This window comes from Loxodonta africana, chromosome 17 (genome assembly GCF_030014295.1).
Source record: "Loxodonta africana isolate mLoxAfr1 chromosome 17, mLoxAfr1.hap2, whole genome shotgun sequence".
NCBI classification, from domain to species: Eukaryota; Metazoa; Chordata; class Mammalia; order Proboscidea; family Elephantidae; genus Loxodonta; species Loxodonta africana.
Genome location: NC_087358.1, coordinates 813,463 through 833,628, shown reverse-complemented (window position 1 = coordinate 833,628; position 20,166 = coordinate 813,463). Strand labels below are relative to the sequence as shown.

General features: G+C 42.7%; 1 protein-coding gene across 1 annotated transcript in view; it reads right to left on the bottom strand.

Annotated features, from left to right (window-relative positions):
- Positions 1 to 999: 999 nt before the first annotated feature.
- SOHLH2 (spermatogenesis and oogenesis specific basic helix-loop-helix 2) overlaps positions 1,000 to 20,166 on the bottom strand; it is a gene marked incomplete at its 5' end in the record, with an annotated part of 45,787 nt that continues 26,620 nt past the window's right edge. The window contains 6 exons of the mRNA XM_023547223.2: positions 1,000 to 1,197; positions 1,974 to 2,121; positions 11,037 to 11,144; positions 14,846 to 14,945; positions 17,093 to 17,197; positions 17,279 to 17,340. Of these exons, the coding sequence (XP_023402991.1) occupies positions 1,087 to 1,197; positions 1,974 to 2,121; positions 11,037 to 11,144; positions 14,846 to 14,945; positions 17,093 to 17,197; positions 17,279 to 17,340 (634 nt within the window). The remainder of the gene's footprint in view (positions 1,198 to 1,973; positions 2,122 to 11,036; positions 11,145 to 14,845; positions 14,946 to 17,092; positions 17,198 to 17,278; positions 17,341 to 20,166) is intronic.

Below are 20,166 nucleotides of genomic sequence, written 5' to 3'. Positions count from 1 at the left end.
CTTCTGTTGTTGTTGTATGCCACTGAGTTGCTTCCAACTCACAGCGACCCCATATGACAGAGTTGAACTGCCCCCTAGGGTTTTCTAGGCTGTAATCTTTATGGGAGCAGATTGCCAGGTCTTTCTACCATGGAGCAATGGAGTGGATTTGAACATCTGATCCTTTGGTTAACAGCCAAGCACTTAACCATTGTACCACCAGGGCTCCTTTCTTACAGAGGTAGGATTCAAAACCTCTATGAAAACAGAAATGAAGAAAGCTTTATAAATGACGACAAGATTCCCGCCGCCAGCCATCCAGGGAAAAGAGGGCATGCAGGACAACGAAAGACTGAGGACCACAAACCAAAAACCAAATCCATTTCCAACTCATAGTGACCCCATGTGACAGAGTACAACTGCCCCCCAGGGTGTTCTAGGCTGCAATCTCTATGGGAGGAGATCGTCAGGGCTTTCTCTTGTGGAGCTGCTGGGTAGGTTCGAACCACCAACCTTTCAGTTAGCAGCCGAGCACTTAGACCATTGCGCCACCAGGGCTCCTTCTCAGTAAAGGTCTGAAAAACACTGGAAGAGTCTGAACTATGTCTCATTTAAATACGAGAACAAGCAGTTGAGCAGGTCCCATGATGCTGCAGGACGTGAGGAGTGGTTTGCTTTTCCTTTATAGTTTGTCTCAGTCTACACATTCTGATAAATTTATGCAAGTGAGCAGTCATGTGGCACAGCGTATTACATACTAACATGAGCTCCCACGGATGTGGGGGCTGGCTGCTCCACGGCCCATGACCTCCTGTGACACGGGGAGGTAGAGATTCTCCTATGCCCACTCGATGGCCGCAGGGCTCTGTAGTCACTGCCCACCAAGCCCCATTCCGAGATCCTCAGAGAAAACCAGAGGGGTGGTCAGGGTGGGTCGCACGATGAAAACATCACACTGCTCATCACTGCAATTAAATGAGGCACACCAGCCATGGGACAAGTTCATGGAACCTTGGTAAGTATCCGCATTTTCATTCTGGAAGGGTCTGGGGCCTGTCTATGCGTCTACAACGAGTATCAGTGGAGAGTCACGAGCTGACTTCACATTCAACAGCTTGGATCATACCTGTGTGCCACCACTGTGCCTGTCAGGGATGGAGGGCTGGGCTCTTGTTGCTTCTTAGAAAATCTCCTATTGTTCTGAAGCTCTTCTGTAATCTAAAAAAACAGAGATGGATTGCTGATGTGAGCTGCTGTCAAGTCGGCTCCAGCTCGTGGCACCCCACATACAACTACTAAATATCGCCCAGCTCTGCGCCATCTTCCCGTCACTGGTGTGTTTGAGTCCACTGTTGCTACCACTGTGGATCTGTTCTGAGTGCCCTCCAGCCTAGGGGTTTGTCTTCTAGCGCTACATTGGACAATATTCTGTTGTGCTCCGTGGCGTTTTAGTTGGCTAATTTTCAGAAGTAAACCGCCAGGCCTTCCTTCCTAGTCTGTCTTGGTCTGGAAGCTCTGCTGAAATCTGTCCACCATGAGTGACCCTGCTGGTATCTGAAATACTGGTGGCGCAGCTCCCAGCATCATAGCAACACACAAGCCAGCAGAGTACAACAGACTGACGGGTGGGTGGTGGACATGGGTAGATTTAGCTACAGACATATAAACGAGCCTGGTGGCACAACAGTTAAGCACTTGGCTGCTAGCTGAAAGGTCAGTGGTGGGAACCCACCTAGCAGCTCCAAAGGAGGAAGACCTGACGATCTGCTAGTGCAAAGATTATAATCTAGAAAATCCTGTGAGGCAGTTCTACTCTGTCATATGGATTGACTATGAGTGGAAAATCTACTCGATGGCACCCAACAACAACAGATATATATTTTTCACGTGTACACACAACATACATTCCCAATTGTTAAAAAGAAAATAAATAAAATTGCAGCATTAAAGCAGTGTCCATGAGGATAAAATTCAAGGATTTGGGAGTCAAATACCTGAGCCATAACAGCTGGAGGGATCTTCTCCCGGATGTCCTTCACGTAATCAACCGTTGCCTCAAGGATGGAAGCCACGTCATTCTTTCTCCCCTTTCTGTATGGCAAGAGAGTACGCAGCTGCTCACAGCAATCTTTGATCCGTTCTCTGAACAGAGAATTATAAAAGATAAGGAATAATCAGTCTCATTTTCTTGCTGGCAGACAGGACAAACGACTTTCTACCTGGGTGTGTTTATGAAGGAACTGCGCCCCCTCCCTACCCAGTCCATTTCAGGAAAGGCCTGGTCCCCACCAGCCAGCAAACTCCAGTCACGGCATAGACTTCCTGGGCGCTCACTCTGCTGCCCAGGAACTGCTGCCAGGTGCAAGATGTGTGCCAACGGTAGCCTGCGTCCTAAAGGGTACAGGATGCTTGGATGCCGGGAGACACAGACACCACAGCCAATGGGAGCCTGGATACCACACTGCTGGCAGAGGACAGGTCACACGCTACACACAAATCTTTTTGAGATTCACACCAGCCGGCTAGCAGGCAAAGAGCGCTGGGGACGTTCATATCCCTGTACTGTGGATCAATGCAGGGATCGGGCAGCATTTCCAACAACAGACCACTTAGCACTGTGGGGTTCACACGTGGAGTTCCCACGTGACTCTGACCTGAGCCAAAGGGAACTCAGGGGGCTGCTCTGTTCACAGGAGGTTGGTGTAAGCAGACATATAAACCAGGCGTGCAAATGAGCACAACACCCAGGCTAGTGTCAGAAAGAGACTCATGTACGGCTTTCACAGTCTGAAGAGACACACAGGAAACACAAATCTAAAGTGATCTAAGCCTTTGGCAAATTTACTCAGCCACGTATTCCTCTAATAACTAATACCACCTGCCTGATTTGTGCTGAGCGCGGCCCTGATATACACAGGGTTGAGTGGTGGCCCTGCCAACGTCTAGCTATGACCTTAAGCAAGTTCTGAACCTCAAAATGACAAAAACTTCGATAAAAATTCTAGCTTGATACATGGCCAGTGAATAGCTCCAATATTCGAGATCAGTGGCATTTTAATTGGGTTTTGAGGAGCCCTGCAGTCCCTGGGTAACGCTAAAGGCTAAATACTCAGCTACTAACAGGAAGGTTGGTAGCTCAAAACCACCCACAGGCATCTTAGAAGAAAGCCCTGGCAATCTGCTTCTAAAACACCAGCCTCAGAAAACCCAATGGAACGCAGTTCTATTCTGACACACACAGGGTCACCATGAGTCGACACTGATCAGGGCAATTGATTCGGCTTTTTGGTTTTGGGGGTTTCTATGGAGATATCTGGAAGCGATCCAAATTCCTGTCCATTCCAAAGAAAGGTGATTCAACAGAATGCAGAAATTATTGAACAATGTCATTAATGTTGCACGCAAGTAAAATTTTGTTAAAAATCATTCAAAAGTAGTTCTAGCAGTACATCAACAAGGAATTGCCGGGAAATCAGAAGAGGACGTGGAACCAGGGATATCACTGCTGATGTCAGATGGATCCTGCCTGAAAGCAGAGAGTATCAAAAAGATGTTTACCTGTGTTTTATTGACTATGCAAAGGCATTCGGCTGTGTGGATCATAAGAAATTATGGATCACATTGTGAAGAATGGGAATTCCAGAACACTTAATACTGCTCATGAGGAACCCATACATAGACCAAGAGGCAGTCATTCAAAAAGAACAAGGGGTTACTGAGTGGTCTTAAAGTCAGGAAAGGTGTGTGTCAGGACTGTATCATTTCACCATATTTATTCAATTTGTATGCTGAGCAAATACTCTGAGAAGCTGGACTCTATGAAGAATGGGGCATCAGGATTGGAGGAAGACTCACTAACAACCTGCGCTATGCAGATAACACAACCTTGCTTGCTTAAAGTGAAGACGACTTGAAGCACTCACTGATGAAGATCAAAGACTACTTCAGTATGGATTACACCTCAACATAAAGAAAACAAAAGTCCTCACAACTGGACCAATACACAACACCATGATAAAACGGGGAAAAAAATGAAGTTATTGAGTATTTCATCTTACTTGGATCCACAATCAACACCACCCATGGAAGCAACAGTCAAGAAATCAAATGACGTATTGCATTGGGCAAATCTGCTGCAAAAGGCCTTTTTAAAGTGTTGAAAAGCAAAGATGTCACCTTGAAGACTAAGGTTGCCTGAACCAAGTCATGGTTTTTTTTTTTTATTGTGCGCTAAGTGAAAGTTTACAAATCAAGTCAGTCTCTCATACAAAAATTTATATACACTTTCTTATATACTCCTAGTTACTCTCCCCCTAATGAGACAGCACACTGCTTTTCTCCACCCTCTATATTCGTGTCCATTAGCCCAGCTTCTGACCCCCTCCCCTCTGCCCTCTCATCTGCCTCCACATAGGAGCTGCCTACATAGGCTCATGTGTCTACTCGACCTAAGAAGGTCACTCTTCACCAGTATCATTTCCTATCCCATAGTCCAGTCTAATCCCTGTCAGAAGAGTTGCCTTTGGGAATGGTTCCTGTCTCGGGCTAACAGAAGGTCTGGGGACTATGACCCCTGGGGTCCTTCTAGTCTCAGTCAGACCATTTAGTCTGGTCTTTTTACGAGAACTTGAGGTCTGTATCCCACTGCTCTCCAGCTCCCTCAGGGGGGTTCTCTGTTGTGGCCATGGGGTTTTTAATTGCCTCATATGCATGCTAAAGCTGGACAATGAATAAGGAAGACCAAAGAAGAACTGATGCCTTTGAATTATGGTACTGGCGAAGAATATTGAATATATCATGGACTTCCAGAAGAATGAACAAATCTGTCTTGGAAGAAGTGCAGCCGGAATGCTCCTTAGAAGCAAGGATGATGAGATTTCATCTCAAGTACTTTGGACACGTTATCAGGAGGGGCCAGTCCCTGGAGGAGGACATCATGCTTGGTAAAGTAGAAGGTCAGTGAAAAAGAGGAAGACCCTCAATGAGATGGATTGACACAGTGGCTGTATCAATTGGCTCAAGTATAACAACGATTGTGAGAATGGCACGAGACCAGGCAGTGTTTAGTTCTGCTGTATATCGGGTTGCTATGAGTCGGAGCCAACTTGACGGCACCTAACAATAACAACGATGGAGGTGTCTCAGAGACTATTCTAGAAAGAAAGAGATGGAAGAGTTGGCAATTTGACAACAGGTCTGAAGGGATTTGGACTGTTTCACACCCTTTGGTGCTTCCACCTGTGGGGATCGAACCTAAGGACTTAGTCAAAACACAGAATAAACATTTTTCCGCAAAGAAATCTATCATAGCGTTATACTGGTAAAACATGAAAAACAACCTAAATACACAATATAGGAGAATGTTTAATCAGCTATGGTATATTCGCTCAGTAAAATAATATCTGGCAGTGGAATTGATATGTTATAAAGTTTATTGGGAGAAAACAGGATACAAGACAGAATGTACAATATGATTACAGCCATAAAACAAAGCAAAAATAAAAAACAGAAAAAGAATAAAAGCAAAAACATCAAGCAAAAGTTATTTCTGGGTGGCTGAACTATGGATATTATTTCTTCCTTTTATTTCTATATTTTCCAAATATTTTTATTTGTCTTTGTTTTACTTTATTCATTCTACTTTATTTGTCCCTTTTATAATGAAAAATGCAGTGTTCAAACAAGTTGAAAGAATTGCACCATGAACACCCATACACCTACTATCCAGATTCTACAATTAACATTTAGTGTACTTGCTTTAAAAGGAGGCCTGGTAGTACAGTGGTTAAAACCCTTGTCAGCTAACAGAAAGGTCGGTGGTTTGAACCCACCATCCATTACACGGGAGAAAGACGCAGCAGTCTGCTTCTGTAAAGATTACAGCCTTGGAAACCCTATGGGGAAACTCTACTCTGTCCTGTAGGGTCACTATGAGTAGGAATTGACTCCACAGCAGTGGGTTTGGTTTTTGGTTTCTCGGTACTTGGTTTACCATATGTGTATACTGCATAGCCACTGTCTATACATCAGTGTGTTTTATGACACTGAAGCATTTCAAAATAAGTTACCAACTTCAGTACTCTACATTTCTAAACGTATCATTAGAAATAATTTATTATTTTCAGAAAAATTTACGTTAAAATATGCAGAAATCTTAAGGGTACACCTCTATGCGTTTCTTTTTAAATTTTTTTGTGGTAAAATGTTGGTGTTCGCCGCCATCAAATTGGCTTGAGATCATGGCGACCTTGCGTATAACAGAAATAAACGTTGTCTGGTCCTGTGCCATCTTCATGGTTGTTGACACGTTCCAGTCCATTGTGGTGGCTGTTGTGCCGATCCATCTCACTGAGCGTCTCCCGTGTTTTTGCTGACCCTCTGCTTTACCAAACACGATGTCCTTTTCTAGTGATTGGTCTTTCCTGATGACGTATCCAAAGTAAGTAATTCAAAGTCTTGCTATCCTCGCTTCTGAGGAACATTTTGGTTGTATTTCTTCTTGCCATTTTAATTATCTTAAGGAGTACAATTCAGTGCCATTAACTACATTCACAGCGTTGGGCAACCACCACCATTCCCTGTTTCTAAAACATCTGAATCCCCCGAAACAGAAACTCTACACCCACTGAGCAGTGACCCTCCATTCTCCTCTCCTCCTCGCCCCTGGTCACCTCCAGTCTGTCTCTATGAATGTGATTCTTCTACAAATGTCACATAAGTGGAATCATACAATATTTGATCTCTTTCTGGCTTATTTCCATTAGCATGAAGTCCTTAAGGTTCACAGTATGTATCAGAGCTCCGTTCTTTTTTTTTTATGGCTGCATAACATTCTATTCTATGTATCCTGCAATTTTGTTTATCAAGTTCATCTTCTGATGGCTACTCGGGTTGTTTCTACCTTTTGGTTATTGTGAATAATGGAATAATGAACACTGGTATATATGTATCTATTTGAGTCCCTGCTTTCAATTCTTTTAGGTATATACCTAGGAGGGGGATTTTTGGGTAATATGGTAATTCTCCCCACACATTTGTCAGTTTGTTGAACTGTGGTGGCTTGTGTGTTGCTATGATGCTGGAAGCTATGCCACTGGTATTCCAAATACCAGCAGGGTCACTCACAGTGGACAGGTTTCAGCTGAGCTTCCAGACTAAAACAGACTAGGATGAAGGACTTGCAGTCTACTTCTGAAAAAATTGGCCAGTGAAAACTCTATGAACAGCAGGGAACACTGTCTCATATAGTGCCAGAAGATGAGCCCCTCAGACTGGAAGGAATTCAAAATACAACCAGGGAGGAGCTGCCTCCTCAAAGTAGAGTCAATCTTACTGATGTGGGTGGAGTCAAGCTTTCAGGACCTTCATTTGCTGACTTGGCACTACTCAAAGTGAGAAGAACAGCTGCAAACATTCGTTAATAATCAGAATGTGGAATTATGAAGTATGAATCTAGAAAAACTGGAAGTGGCCAAAAGCAAAATGGAACACATAAACATAGATATCCTAGGCATGAGTGAGCTGAACAATCACAGGGTCTACTGTGCTGGGAATGACAAATTGAAAAGCAATGGCATCCCATTCATCATCAAAAAGACCATTTCAAGATCTATCCTGAAGTACACCACTATCAGTGACAGGATAATATTCATAAACCTACAAGGAAAACGAGTTCATACGACTATTATTGAATTTACGCACCAACCACTAAGGTCAAAGATGGAGTAACTGAAGGTTTTTACCAGCTTCTGCAGTCTGAAATTGATCGAACATGAAATCAGGATGCATTGATAATTACTGGTGATTGGAATTCAAAAGTCAGAAACAAAGAAGAAGGAACAGTAGTTGGAAAATACGGCCTTGGTGAAAGAAATGATGCCAGAGATTGCATGATAGAATTTTGCAAAAACCAATGACTTATTCATTGCAAACACCTTTCTTCAACAACATAAACGGCCAACTATACACAAGGACCTCACCAGATGCAATACACAGGCATCCAGTCGACTACATCTGTGGGAAGAGACAATGGAAAAGCTCAATATCACCAGTCAGAACAAGGTAATGGGCCGACTGTGGAACAGACCATCAATTGCTCATATGCAAGTAGTTCAGGTTGAAACTGAAGAAAATTAGAACAAGTCCACAAGAGCCAAAATTTACAGACCATTTCGAGAAGAGATTTGACTCACTGAACACTAATGACCAAAAACCAGACGAGCTGTGGAATGACATCAAGAACATCATCCAAGAAGAAAGCAAGAAGTAGTTAAAAAGACAGCAAAGAAAAACCAAATGGATGTCAGAGGAGACTCTGAAACTTGCTCTCGAACGTCAAGCAGCTAAAGCAAAAGTAAAAAATGATGAAGTAAAAGAGATGATGATTTCAAAGGGCGGCTCAAAAAGTCAAAGTAAAGTATTATAATAACACGTGCAAAGAGCTGGAGATAGACAACTGAAAGGGAAGAACATGCTCGGCATTTCCCAAGCTGAGGGAACTGAAGAAAAAATTCAAGCCTCAAGTTGTGATATTGAAGGATTCTATGGGGAAAATATTAAATAATGCAGAAAGCATCAAAAGAAGATGGAAGGAATACACAGAGTCACTGTACCAAAAGGAATTAGTCGATGTTTAACCATCTCGGGAGGTACCATATCATCAGGAACCGACCGTACTGAAGGAAGAGGTCCAAGCTGCGCTGAAAGCACTGGTGGAAAACAAGACTCCGGAATTTGATGGAATACTAGTTGAGATGTTTCCACAAGCAGATGCAGCACTGGAAGTACTCACTCACCTGTGCCGAGAAATTCAGAAGATAGCTATCTGGCCAACCAACTGGAAAAGATTCATATTTGTACCCTTTCCAAAGAAAGGTGATCAAATCAAACGCAGAAATTATCAAACAATATTATTAACATCATACGGAAGTTAAAATTTTGCTGAAGAGAATTCAAAAGTGGTTGTGGCGCTACATTGACAGGGAACTGCCAGAAATTCAAGCCAGATTCAGAAGAGGACATGGAACAAGGGATATCATGGCTGATGTCAGGTGGATCCTGGCTGAAAGCGGAGAATACCAGAAGGATGTTTACCTGTGTTTTATTGACTGTGCAAAGGCACTCGACTGTGTGGATCATAACAAACTATGGATAACACTGCAAAGAATGGGAATTCCAGAACACTTAAATTGTGCTCATGAGGAAACTGTACGTAGTCAAAGAGGCAGTTGTTTGAACAGAACAAGGGGACAGTGCATGGTTTAAAGTCAGGAAAGGTGTGCATCAGGGTTGCATCCTTTCGCCATACTTATTCAATCTGTATGCTAACCAAGTAATTCGAGAAGCTGGGCTATATGAAGAAGAATGGGGCGTCAGGATTAGAGGAAGACTCATTAACAACCTGCGATATGCAAATGACACAACTTTGCTTGCTGAAAGTGAAGAGGACTTGAAGCACTTATTGATGAAGATTAAAGACCACAGCCTTCAGTATGGATTGCACCTCAACATAAATAAAAAATCCTCACAACTGGACCAATAAGCAACATCATGATAAGAGAGAAAATACTGAAGTTGTCAAGGATTTCATTTTACTTGGATAGGCAATGAACGCCCATTGAAGCAGCAGTTAAGAAATCAAAGGACATACTGCTTTGGGCAAATCTGCTGCAAAAGACCTCTTTAAACTGTTAAAAAGCAAAGCCATCACTTTAAGGACTAAGATGGGCCCAGGTCAAGCCACGGTATTTTCAATTACCTCATATGTCTGTGAAACCTGGACAATGAATAAGCAAGACTGAAGAATAATTGATGCCTTTAAATTATGATGTTGATGAAGAATGCTGAATATCATGGACTGCCAGAAGAATGAACAAGTCTGTCTTGAAAGAAATACAGCCAAAGTGCTCCTTAGAAGCAAGGATAGCAAGACTTCATCTCACGTACTTTGGACGTGTTATGAGGAGGGACCAGTCTCTGGAGAAGGACATCATACTTGGTAAAGTAGAGAGGCAGTGAAAAAGAAGAAAACCCTCAACAAAATAGACTGACACAGCGGCTGTACAACGGGCTTAAGCATAACAGCAATTGTGAGGATAGTACAGGACCAGGCAATGTTTCGTTCTGTTGTACACAGGGTTGCTATGAGTTGGAACTGACTCAATGACACCTAATAAAAACCTAACAACAACTCCTCCATATGAAATGCCCTTTTTATGATGCCTTTTCCAAATTAATACTAACGTTTTGGTTAAAGGTCAATTTAGTTTTCACCTTCTCCAGAATGCCTTCCCTGCCTTCCCTCTTCGATAGCCTTCCTGGTATCTTTTTTGTGTTCTTCTCTCTCATATCATTTATGAAAACATAGTTGTCATTTAACAACCTATTCAGAAGGCTGTCTGAGCACTACCCTGAGATTTTCACCTCGGTCTCTGGCCATATTTGGCACAGTGGGGGCATCACAAACATACGTAGAATGACTAAACGAATGAATGAGTGAGCGGCACCTATTTAGTCGCCAGTTCTACTACTTTTACATAGGATTTTATCAACAGCACAAAAAAATTACGAAAGTAATTTCTCCCTAACCAAAGGAATAATGCTAAAAATAGCTGTATGAAAATTCACCTCTCTATCACTGGACTGGTTGAGACTGGAGGACTCCCCAAGACTAACCCTTGAGATACTCTTCAAACCTTGAACCAAAACTAATCCCTGAGGTGACCTTGTAGCTAAATAACAAATGGGCTCAAAAAATAATGAATATCACCCTGAGTATTGTGCCACTTTAAAAAATCACCTCTATGACACCAAACGGTCAACAATTACTTTAAAACAAAGATGACGGGGGCGGGGGTGTGTGGCAGCGCAGGGAAACTAGATTAACGGAAACAGCACAACCGGAATGGAAATAATGAGAATGTTGACCCAACGTGAAGAATGTAACCAATCTCACTTAACAACTTGCGCAGAAATTGTTGAATGGGAGCCTAAACTGCTGTGTAAATCTTCGCCAAAAACACAGTAACGTATTATTTAAAAAAAAAAAAAAGAATCACCTCCTCAGCTTTTCCTTGTTTGAATGAAGACGAGAACTTTTCTGGTTTTTCTTGAGATCAGACAATGGAGACTTTAATTCAAGCTCAGTGTCATGTGGAGAGTTGGAGCTAGAAACAAGAGAAAATCACACCACGCGTTAAGAAGGAGAACCATCGGCAATTAAACAGTAAGCACCCAGACATGACCCAAAGGATGCTTCTGGAAGTCTCTTGCTATATATACCAGTATGCAGTAAATACTGAAGCCCTTTACCTTGTATATTTGGTTCAGAATGTTTTATCTCAAAATTTCAAAAGAATTTATTACCAATATCATCATAAATTCAATGACTGACCAAGATTTTAAAATAGCCTAATAAAGAATAACAGACACTTAACCCACTGCCATCAAGTCGAATCCAACTCATAACGAACCCAGAGGACAAAGCAGAACTGCCCCATAGGATTTCCAAGGCACAGTGACCCCACAGGACAAAGCAGAACTGCCCACAGGATTTCCAAGGCTGTAATCTTTTTGGAAGCAGATCGCCAGGTCTTTTCTTCCATGGAATGGCTGGTGGGTTTGAGCCACTGACCTTTCAGTTAGCAGCCAAGCACCTTAACCACTGCACCAACAGAGCTCCTAACAGACACTTAGGATTAAAACATTCTGACCACACTGACTACGACTAACCCAGATCATATGGCCTTATCTATCCTTCTGAAGGAAAAAAAGCACAAGGAGTTAGAGGGCCTACGTACACCCACAAGGGGCCCGAGTTATACAACCATTAAGCACGAGGCTGCTAAACAAACGGCTGGCAGTCTGAACATGCCCAGTGGCTCTACAGGAGAAAAGACCTGGCAACCTGATCCCATGAAGATTACATCCTAGAAAACCCTACGGGGCAGTTCTACTCTGTCACACGGGGTCGCCTGGAGTCAGAATCGACTCAACAACACCTAACACAACAACACATACATCCTATTCCACCTTGGTCAGCAAAGGACAGGTCACTGACCTTTTACGTTTTGTTAATTAATGGACATTTCCTGCCTTTTTGTAGAACCTCTCCAGGCATTTTGATGGATTAAAAAAAAAAAATTCTTTCCCTAATAAACCTGAAAACTAATCTTTATTCTATTATACCAAGAAACATGATTTGATTTGACTATTTGGGATTATTTATAGTTGTAGGATTCTAAGGAAAGACAAAGAAAAATCCAAGATAAGTAGTGATCAAATAGCAGTTGCCAAGCAATATAAGAAAAACACGACACTTTCTTTACGCTGAGTGAAATAAGTCAGCCACACAAGGACCAACGTTGTGTGAGACATTGTGTGAGACGTTGTGTGAGAGCACCACTACAAAACCCATGAAAAGGTCTACACACAGAAAGAAGCAATCTTCATTGGTTACAAAGGAGGGGTGGAGGTGGGGATGGAAAAACACTTAACAGAAAAGAGGTAAGTGGTAACTTTGGTGAAGGGTAAGACAGTGCGCAATACTCGCGAAGCCAGCACAACTTGTACAAGGTCATGGAAGCTCCACAGACACACCTGAACTGCCTGACAAGGCAAGGTCATGGAAGCTCCACAGACACACCTGAACTGCCTGAGGGACGGAACTGCTGGGGTAAGGGCTGCGGGGACCATGGTCTCAGGGAACATCCAGCTCAACTGGCGTAACATAGTTCATAAGGAAAATGTTCTACATTCTACTTTGGTGAGTAGTCTTAAAAGCTTGCAAGCAGCCACCTAAGATACTCCACTGGTCTCGCCCCATCGGGAGCAAGAGAGAATGAAGAAAACTAAAGACACAAGGGAAATATTAGTCCAGAGGACTAGTGGGCCACAAGTACCACAGCCTTCGCCAGACTGAGTCCAGCAAAACTAGATAATTCTTGGCTACCACCACTATGACTGCTCTGACAGGGATCACAGTAGAGGGTCCCAGAGAGCTGGAGAAAAATGTAGAACAAAATTCTAACTGAAAAAAAAAAAGACCAGGCTTACTGGCCTGACAGAGACTGGAGAAACCCCAAGAGTATGGCTCCTGGATACCCTTTTAGCTCAGTAATTGAAGTCACTCCTGAGGTTCACCCTTCAGCCAAGGACTAGACAGGCCCATAACACAAAATGAGAATAAAGGGGCACACCAGGCCAGGGGCAAGGACTAGAAGGCAGGGGAGGGACAGGAAAGCTGGTAATAGGGAACCCAAGGTTGAGAAGGGAGAGTATTGACATGTCCTGGGGTTGGTAACCAATGTCAAAAAACAATATGAGTACTAACTGTTTAATAAGAAGCTAGTTCTGTAAACCTTCATCTAAAGTACAATAATAAAAATAAATAAATAAATAAGTTAAAAAGAAAAATGTAACATTTTCTAAAATCTCTCCGAGCCTCGTGTCCCAGGCTAAGTTGAACACAGTAAATCTCTCTGAGGTTAAAACGTTAGAGAAGGACACCAGAAAGCCGTTGAAATTTCCGTTCCACCTACGTGAGTTCACCTTTGGCTTAGCCACACTTGATGGCTGCCAAGTCTCTTGCTTGTTCAAAATAGTAGATGGTCACATTTCTACCAAGGGTAGCTGGCCACATTCTACAAGTTCCAGAAGTGACGCAAAATTCTCACCATCACCAGCGCTCGTGTTCTCAGTAGTTGTGTCCGTTTTTTGTAGCCCTATGCTCTATTTAGAACCTCCGTGAAATCAGCTTCATGTGAAGGGAAGAAATCCACTAAAAATCAATTTGTATAAGCATACGGTCTTAGCATTGGGAGGGTCTGACTCCCCAGTTCCACTGCCTATCCAGTGCAGGTCTGAATGCTAGTTCTAAGTCTATGAGCGATAAAGAGACAGGCAAACAGACACAGACTGTTGTTGGTTGCCATCAAGTAGGTTCTGACTCATTGCAACCCTACGTTGTTTGTTGTCAGGTGCCATCCAGTGGATTCCAACTCATAGCAACCCCATGTGACAGAACAGAACTGCCCCATAGTGTTTCTTAGGCTGTAATCTTTATGGAAGCAGATCTCCGGGTCTTTTTCCTGTGGAGCTGCCGGGTAGGTTCAAACTGCCACTTTTTAGTTAGCTTAACCATTGCGCCACCAGGGCTCCTAAAGGCACATTAAAATTTGTCCTATGTATTTTTTTTTTTACTCATAAGGTTATTCTAAAGGTTACATGATGTATGTGAATGAAAAACTAAGTCTTTTTTAAGAGTAGTTTTCATGAGTTGAAGGAGCCCTGGTGGCAGAGCGGTTAAGCTCTCGGCTGCTAACCAAAAGGTCGGCGGTTTGAACCCACCCAATGACTCTGTGGGATAAAGACCTGGCAATCTATTCCCATAAAGATTACAACTTAGAAAACCCCATGGGGAAGTTTTACCCTGTCACATGGAGTCGCTGTGAGTTGTAACCAACTCAATGGCATGCAACAACATGTAAACTTTTTGTTTGAAGAAAGGATTTCACTGTTTAAAAACATTTGAGTACCTCTGCTCTTATTTCACTTGATGAGTGATAACCCAGACGCTGTCTTCACACATCCAGTGATGGGGAACTTCTACCTTTCCGCAGCCTCTCCTTCTGTGGTCAACTATGGCTGCTATGAAGTGCCTCCTTCTGTAATGCACACCCGCTGATCCCAGGTCCAGATTCTGAAATCCAGAAAAGGCCCCACCCCTCTTCCGAATACTGGTCTCCTTTCTGTTGCGTCACCCCCAGGCCCTAAGCTAGTATTCCACAATTACAGAGTTCTGCAGATTGTTTTTTACATGAAAAGTCCACTGTAAAAATTGCTATTATAAAAAAGTACAAAAACTAACCAAGCGACTAGATCAGTAGAAAAATGTCCCAGTTGTTCACTGTAAGACCTGTGCGGGGGTGATCCAGGTTCTTCTGGCCTCTTCACATTTTCACTCTTAACTGAAAGTTTCAAAAAAGGTGAATTTTAACTTAAAATTGCTGATGAGGATGGTCCCAATCAAACACACAAGCCCCAATCAATAAACCAGTTATCCCTTCTACGCGACAGACTCTACAAAGCAGTGCTTTTAAAACAGAAAGCAATTTACAAATTTTAGTCTGTGAAGTATGTAACCACAAAGCAAAAAAAAAAAAAATACTATACCATTTTCCCCCCAGGACATTCTCTCTTTTAACCACATTCTAATAACTTAGCAACAGGTGTGCCTAAAAAAATATTCAACCAAGTTTTATTTATCAATCCCTTAATTTTTTTTTTTTTTTTTTATTTATAGGTAAGAGCCCCGATGGTGCAGTGGTTAACACTCGGCTGCTAACTGAAGTATCGGCAGTTCAAACCCACCAGCGGGTCTGCAGGAGAAAGATGTGGCAGTCTGCTTCTCTAAAGATTACAGCCTTGGAAACCCTATGGAGCAGTTCTAGTCTGCCTTACAGGGTTGTTAAGAGTCGGAATGGACTCGACGGCTGTGGGTTTGGTTTATATTAAAGTAAATGTCAGAGGCAGTAAATGTGCATGAGTCTTCCACAGGCAGCTGCCTTGTCAAAATATGGCATCTGAAAGTTGTTTTTTTTTTTCCCTCAGCTGCTCATCCTCAGAGCAAAGATGAGACAGCTGGAGGAAAATGTGGTTATGGCCAGCAGAAAGCATGCTGGACAGGTGGTCCTGAGCAGCTGCTCCATTTCCACCAAGAACCAAAGATGACATTGCAAAGAGACGCTGGTCACTGTGGCTAGCTATTTCCAGGAAGAATGCTCACACCGCAGGGCCTGGGGTGTTACAGCCAGACCTGCTAATTCTCCCTGAACACTAACAAAGAACCTACAGAAAGGACGAGTTTGCTGAATGCTGTGTCATCCACAGCCAAGATTACACAGGAACTCTGAATGCTGTGTCATCCACGGCCAAGATTACACGGGAACTCTGAATGCTGTGTCATCCACGGCCAAGATTACACGGGAACTCTGAATGCTGTGTCATCCACAGCCAAGATTACACGGGAACTCCCCAAAGCATTCTTCAGGACTGTTTGATGGAAACAGCTAAATTTTCCGACTTCCCAGTCAGTATCCCAGGCCTGGAAAGACCACCATCTTTACCCAACAGTGATTCTGGTGGAACTTAGCTTCAGCACCCGGAGCCCTTCCTGTTAAGTCAAACCAAAGCTAACCTAGTTTAAGTTTAAGTGTTTAGATGCTGGTGATAACCCGTTGCCATCGAGTCAATCCCGACTCATCGCAGCCCTCTAAGGACAGAAGAGAACCGCCCCACAGTGTTTCCAAGGCTGTAATCTTTACAGGAGCAGACTGCCACCTCTTCCTCCAAGGAGCGGCCGGTGGGTTCAAACTGCCAACCTTTCTGTTAGCAGCCAAGTGCTTAACCACTGCGCTACCAGGGATCCTTACACATAGGCAAATTAGGTCAAGAGTTTAGAAACCTGAGGTCTACCCAAAGTGCTGACACAAAGTCTGCATCTAAAACTCCCAAACAGAAAGGACAGACAACCTGCTAACTTAAAGAATGGAAATAATGTATGTGCCAGTGATCTGCAAAGCAGGAAAGTCCTGCTGTTGTCAGCTGCCATCGAGTCAGCCCCCAACTTGGACAACCCCATGTACAGTGGGGCTGGAATGCTGTGAGCACAGGCTTTTCAATGGCTGCTTGGTTCCATTTCTACCAAGTGGCTCCGGCTTTTAGACAATTATACAACAACACAGCAAGACGAATTCCATTTCAAGGACAGAAATGATGGTAGCTAGGTTACCCAAAAAGTAACAATCTCATCCCCAAAAAGTCTGTGCCTCCCACCTACTGCATTTGTCCCTAACTCAACACAGTTTAAACCTCTGAAGATATCACTTTTCTACACATTTAACAACGCACCCCTCTATTTAACGTACACGTGTGCTCCTCAGACCACAGTCAACAAATGCTACATGCTCTTCACAGTCCAGAGCACACAGCGAATCCTTAGCACATAAAAGGCATAAACTGAAATTCTGACAATAAACCAATTTAAAACGTATACAGTTCTAACAGCATTTTAATCAAAATTTTTCAAACCTTTGGAAATGTATTTTTCACTCACCAGTTTTTGAGAAATACGCTTTCCAGTAATTTACCAGAATACTCATTTTTTCCATTGTCAGTGGTTCAGTTAAAATAATATCAGCTCCATGCCCTGAAATACAATCTAAGAATCTTTGTATTAGATATTGATCTTATAATTTGTATTTAGACAAAAAAACAAATAACATATCCAGCAGATACCTACCTTCAAAATTTTCAGGAATTAGAAAAACAAACAGCAAATGTATGTTTTTCTTCTTGGCAAATCTGAGAGAAAAAAAAAATGTTAAAATGAGGCAAAATCACCATCTAAAAATTGGGATTCAGTATTTTAGCTTATTAGGAACTAAACTACAGTGATTTTCTTTATTCCTCTAGAATTTAAAATTGTGGTGTTAATATGGAAACTTAGTAAACGTAGCTTTAAAAAATGATTTTAAATCTGATCAAGACTCTGAACCTAATCACCAGTTTCTGTGAAGTTCAGGGAATGGAGGGCCATTTAAAGATGACTGTGGGCATGCAATCAGCAAAAGCCAGAATGTGAGAGATTCTGTAAGAAAAATGGCTGGGTTTTGTCCCTTTGGAGCACAGTTCTGCTCTGCACCTGGGTTTCCGTGTGTCAGAATCCACCCCGTGGCAACTCACAACAACAAATATTTGTGAAAATAAATGGACACGACGGTGGCTCCACCACACGTTGGACACAACCAATGTCGCTGAAATCTACCTGAAAAAAGTTGCTGAATTGGCAAATATTTTGTTACATATATGTATTTACCACATAAAATAATTTTTATTTGTTTTGACAAAAAATAAGAAAAAAAAAGATAGCAGGAAGGGAGAGTTGAGTCCTGATTTGTATAAACTAACAGTTTAAAAAAAAAATGGCAAGCAGAGATATTTGAACACTGGTTATCTGACAATATTAAGGAATTATTATTAATTTTCAGGTAGTTTTGTTATTTTTTGAATAAAAAGTCCTTATCTTAGAGATGTACTTATTAAAGTATTTATGGATAAAATGATATGAATCCCCAGATTTGCTTTAATATAATCCATCGGTGGGCAGGAGTTGGTGGGGGAAGGTGTGTGGAGAGGGTATACATGAAATAAAATTGGTTCTGTGCTGATAACTGTTGAAACTGCTCAATTATGGGTACAAGGAAACTCATCTTATGATTCTCTCTACTTTCACATGTTTGAAGTTTTCCATAATAATAATTGTTTTAATGGTAGTACGGTTTACTAAACTCAAGAGTTCAATAAATCAGAATTGAGGAACACTGAGATTTGGTATTGGCTAAAAGGAAACTGTTTTCCAAGTAGAATATTAGTATGAATCAGATTTTAAAGAGAATGGTTAAAACTGCCTAAGAAAAACATTCTTAAATACCTGAAGTATCATTATTTTAAACCAACAAAACCAAACCCGTTGCCCTCCAGTCAATTCCGACTCAGTGAATCCATGTGACAGAGCAGACCTGCCCCACAGGGTTTCTGAGGCTGTAATCTTCACAGAGAAATAGACCGTCCTTCTCCCACCAGGCAGCTGGTAGGTTCAAACACCGGCCTTTTGGCTTCAGTTGAGTACTTTAACCACTGTGCCACCAGGGCTCCATCATCGACTTAGTATGTGGTTATATATGGTTGTTATTTATCCATTAAAATAAGACCTGGAATAACCTCTGTAATTTATGTTCCAGGTTCTGTACCAGGCTCGGGAATACTACGGTGAACAGATAAGACCTTTCTGGAGTTAAAAGCTTCTTGGGGGAAGCCAGACAATTCACAAATTACTGGAGATAATTACTGTTGTTGTCAGGCACTGTCAAGCCGATGCCAACTCATAGTAAGGCCATATGTTATGGATTGAATTGTGTCTCCCAAAAATGTGTGTCAACTTGGACAGGCCATGATTCCCAGAATTGGGTGACTGTCCACCATTTTATCATCTGAGTGATTTTCTTATGCATTGTAAATCCTACTTGTATGATGTTAACGAGGCAGGATAAGAGACAGTTAGGTTACTCAAGTAGGACTCAATCTACAGGATTAAGCTGTATCTTGAGTCAATCTCTTTTGAGATATAAAAGAGAGAAGCTAGCAGAGAGACAGGGGTACCTCATATCACCAAGAAAGTAGTGCTGGGAGCAAAGCACGTCCTTTGGACACGGGGTCCCTGCACTGAGAAGCTCCTAGACCCAGGGAAGACTGATGACAAGTACCTTCCTGCAGAACTGACAGAGAGAGAAAGCCTACCCTGGAGCTGATGCCCTGATTTCGGACTTCAGCCTCCTAGACTGTGAAAGAATAAATTTCTCTTTGTTAAAGCCATCCACTTGTTGTATTTCTCCACTTGTTGTATTTCTGCTACAGCAGCACTAGATAAGTAAGATGCCTTGTGACAGAGCTGAATGGCCCCATAGGGTTTTCTAGGCTGTAATCTTTACAGAAGCAGATCACCAGGTTTTTCTCCTGTGGAGCTACTGGGTTAGAACTTCCAACCTTTAGGTTAGCAGCTCGGCATTTAACTGATTCACCACCAGGCTGCACGATGATTCAGCAAACGGATGAAATGTGCCCAGAGCTGTGAAGGAAAGCCAAGGTCCAACAGGAGAACATCCCTGGGCACCACCCTGAACTGGAGCCTCAGGGATGATGTCCAAGAGAAATGCCTTTGTGGCCTGCTAGAAGACAGCCAGGTGAAAGGAAAGGTGGGTGGTGGAGGCAGACATGGCAGAGCTCATTCTGGAAAAAAGGAATGGCATATGCCCAGGCCCTGGGATGGCAGAGAAGAAGATGAGTTTGAGTAAGTGGAGGTCCACGATGGCTTAACCCAGAGTGGCTCAAGGAGGCCAGAGGCAGGGAGAACTGGAGTCCGCGTCCAGCAGGCTTTTGTTGTTGTTGCTGTTGCTGTTGAATGGGCTCCAACGCACGGAGACCCTGTGTGTAACAGGATGAAACGTAACCCAGTCTTGCACCATCTTCTCAGTGGCTGGCATGCTCCAGCATTGTGGTGAACACACAGTACGCTGTGCATTCCGAGTGCCTTCCAGCCTAGGGAACTCATCTCCCAGCACCGTATCAGGC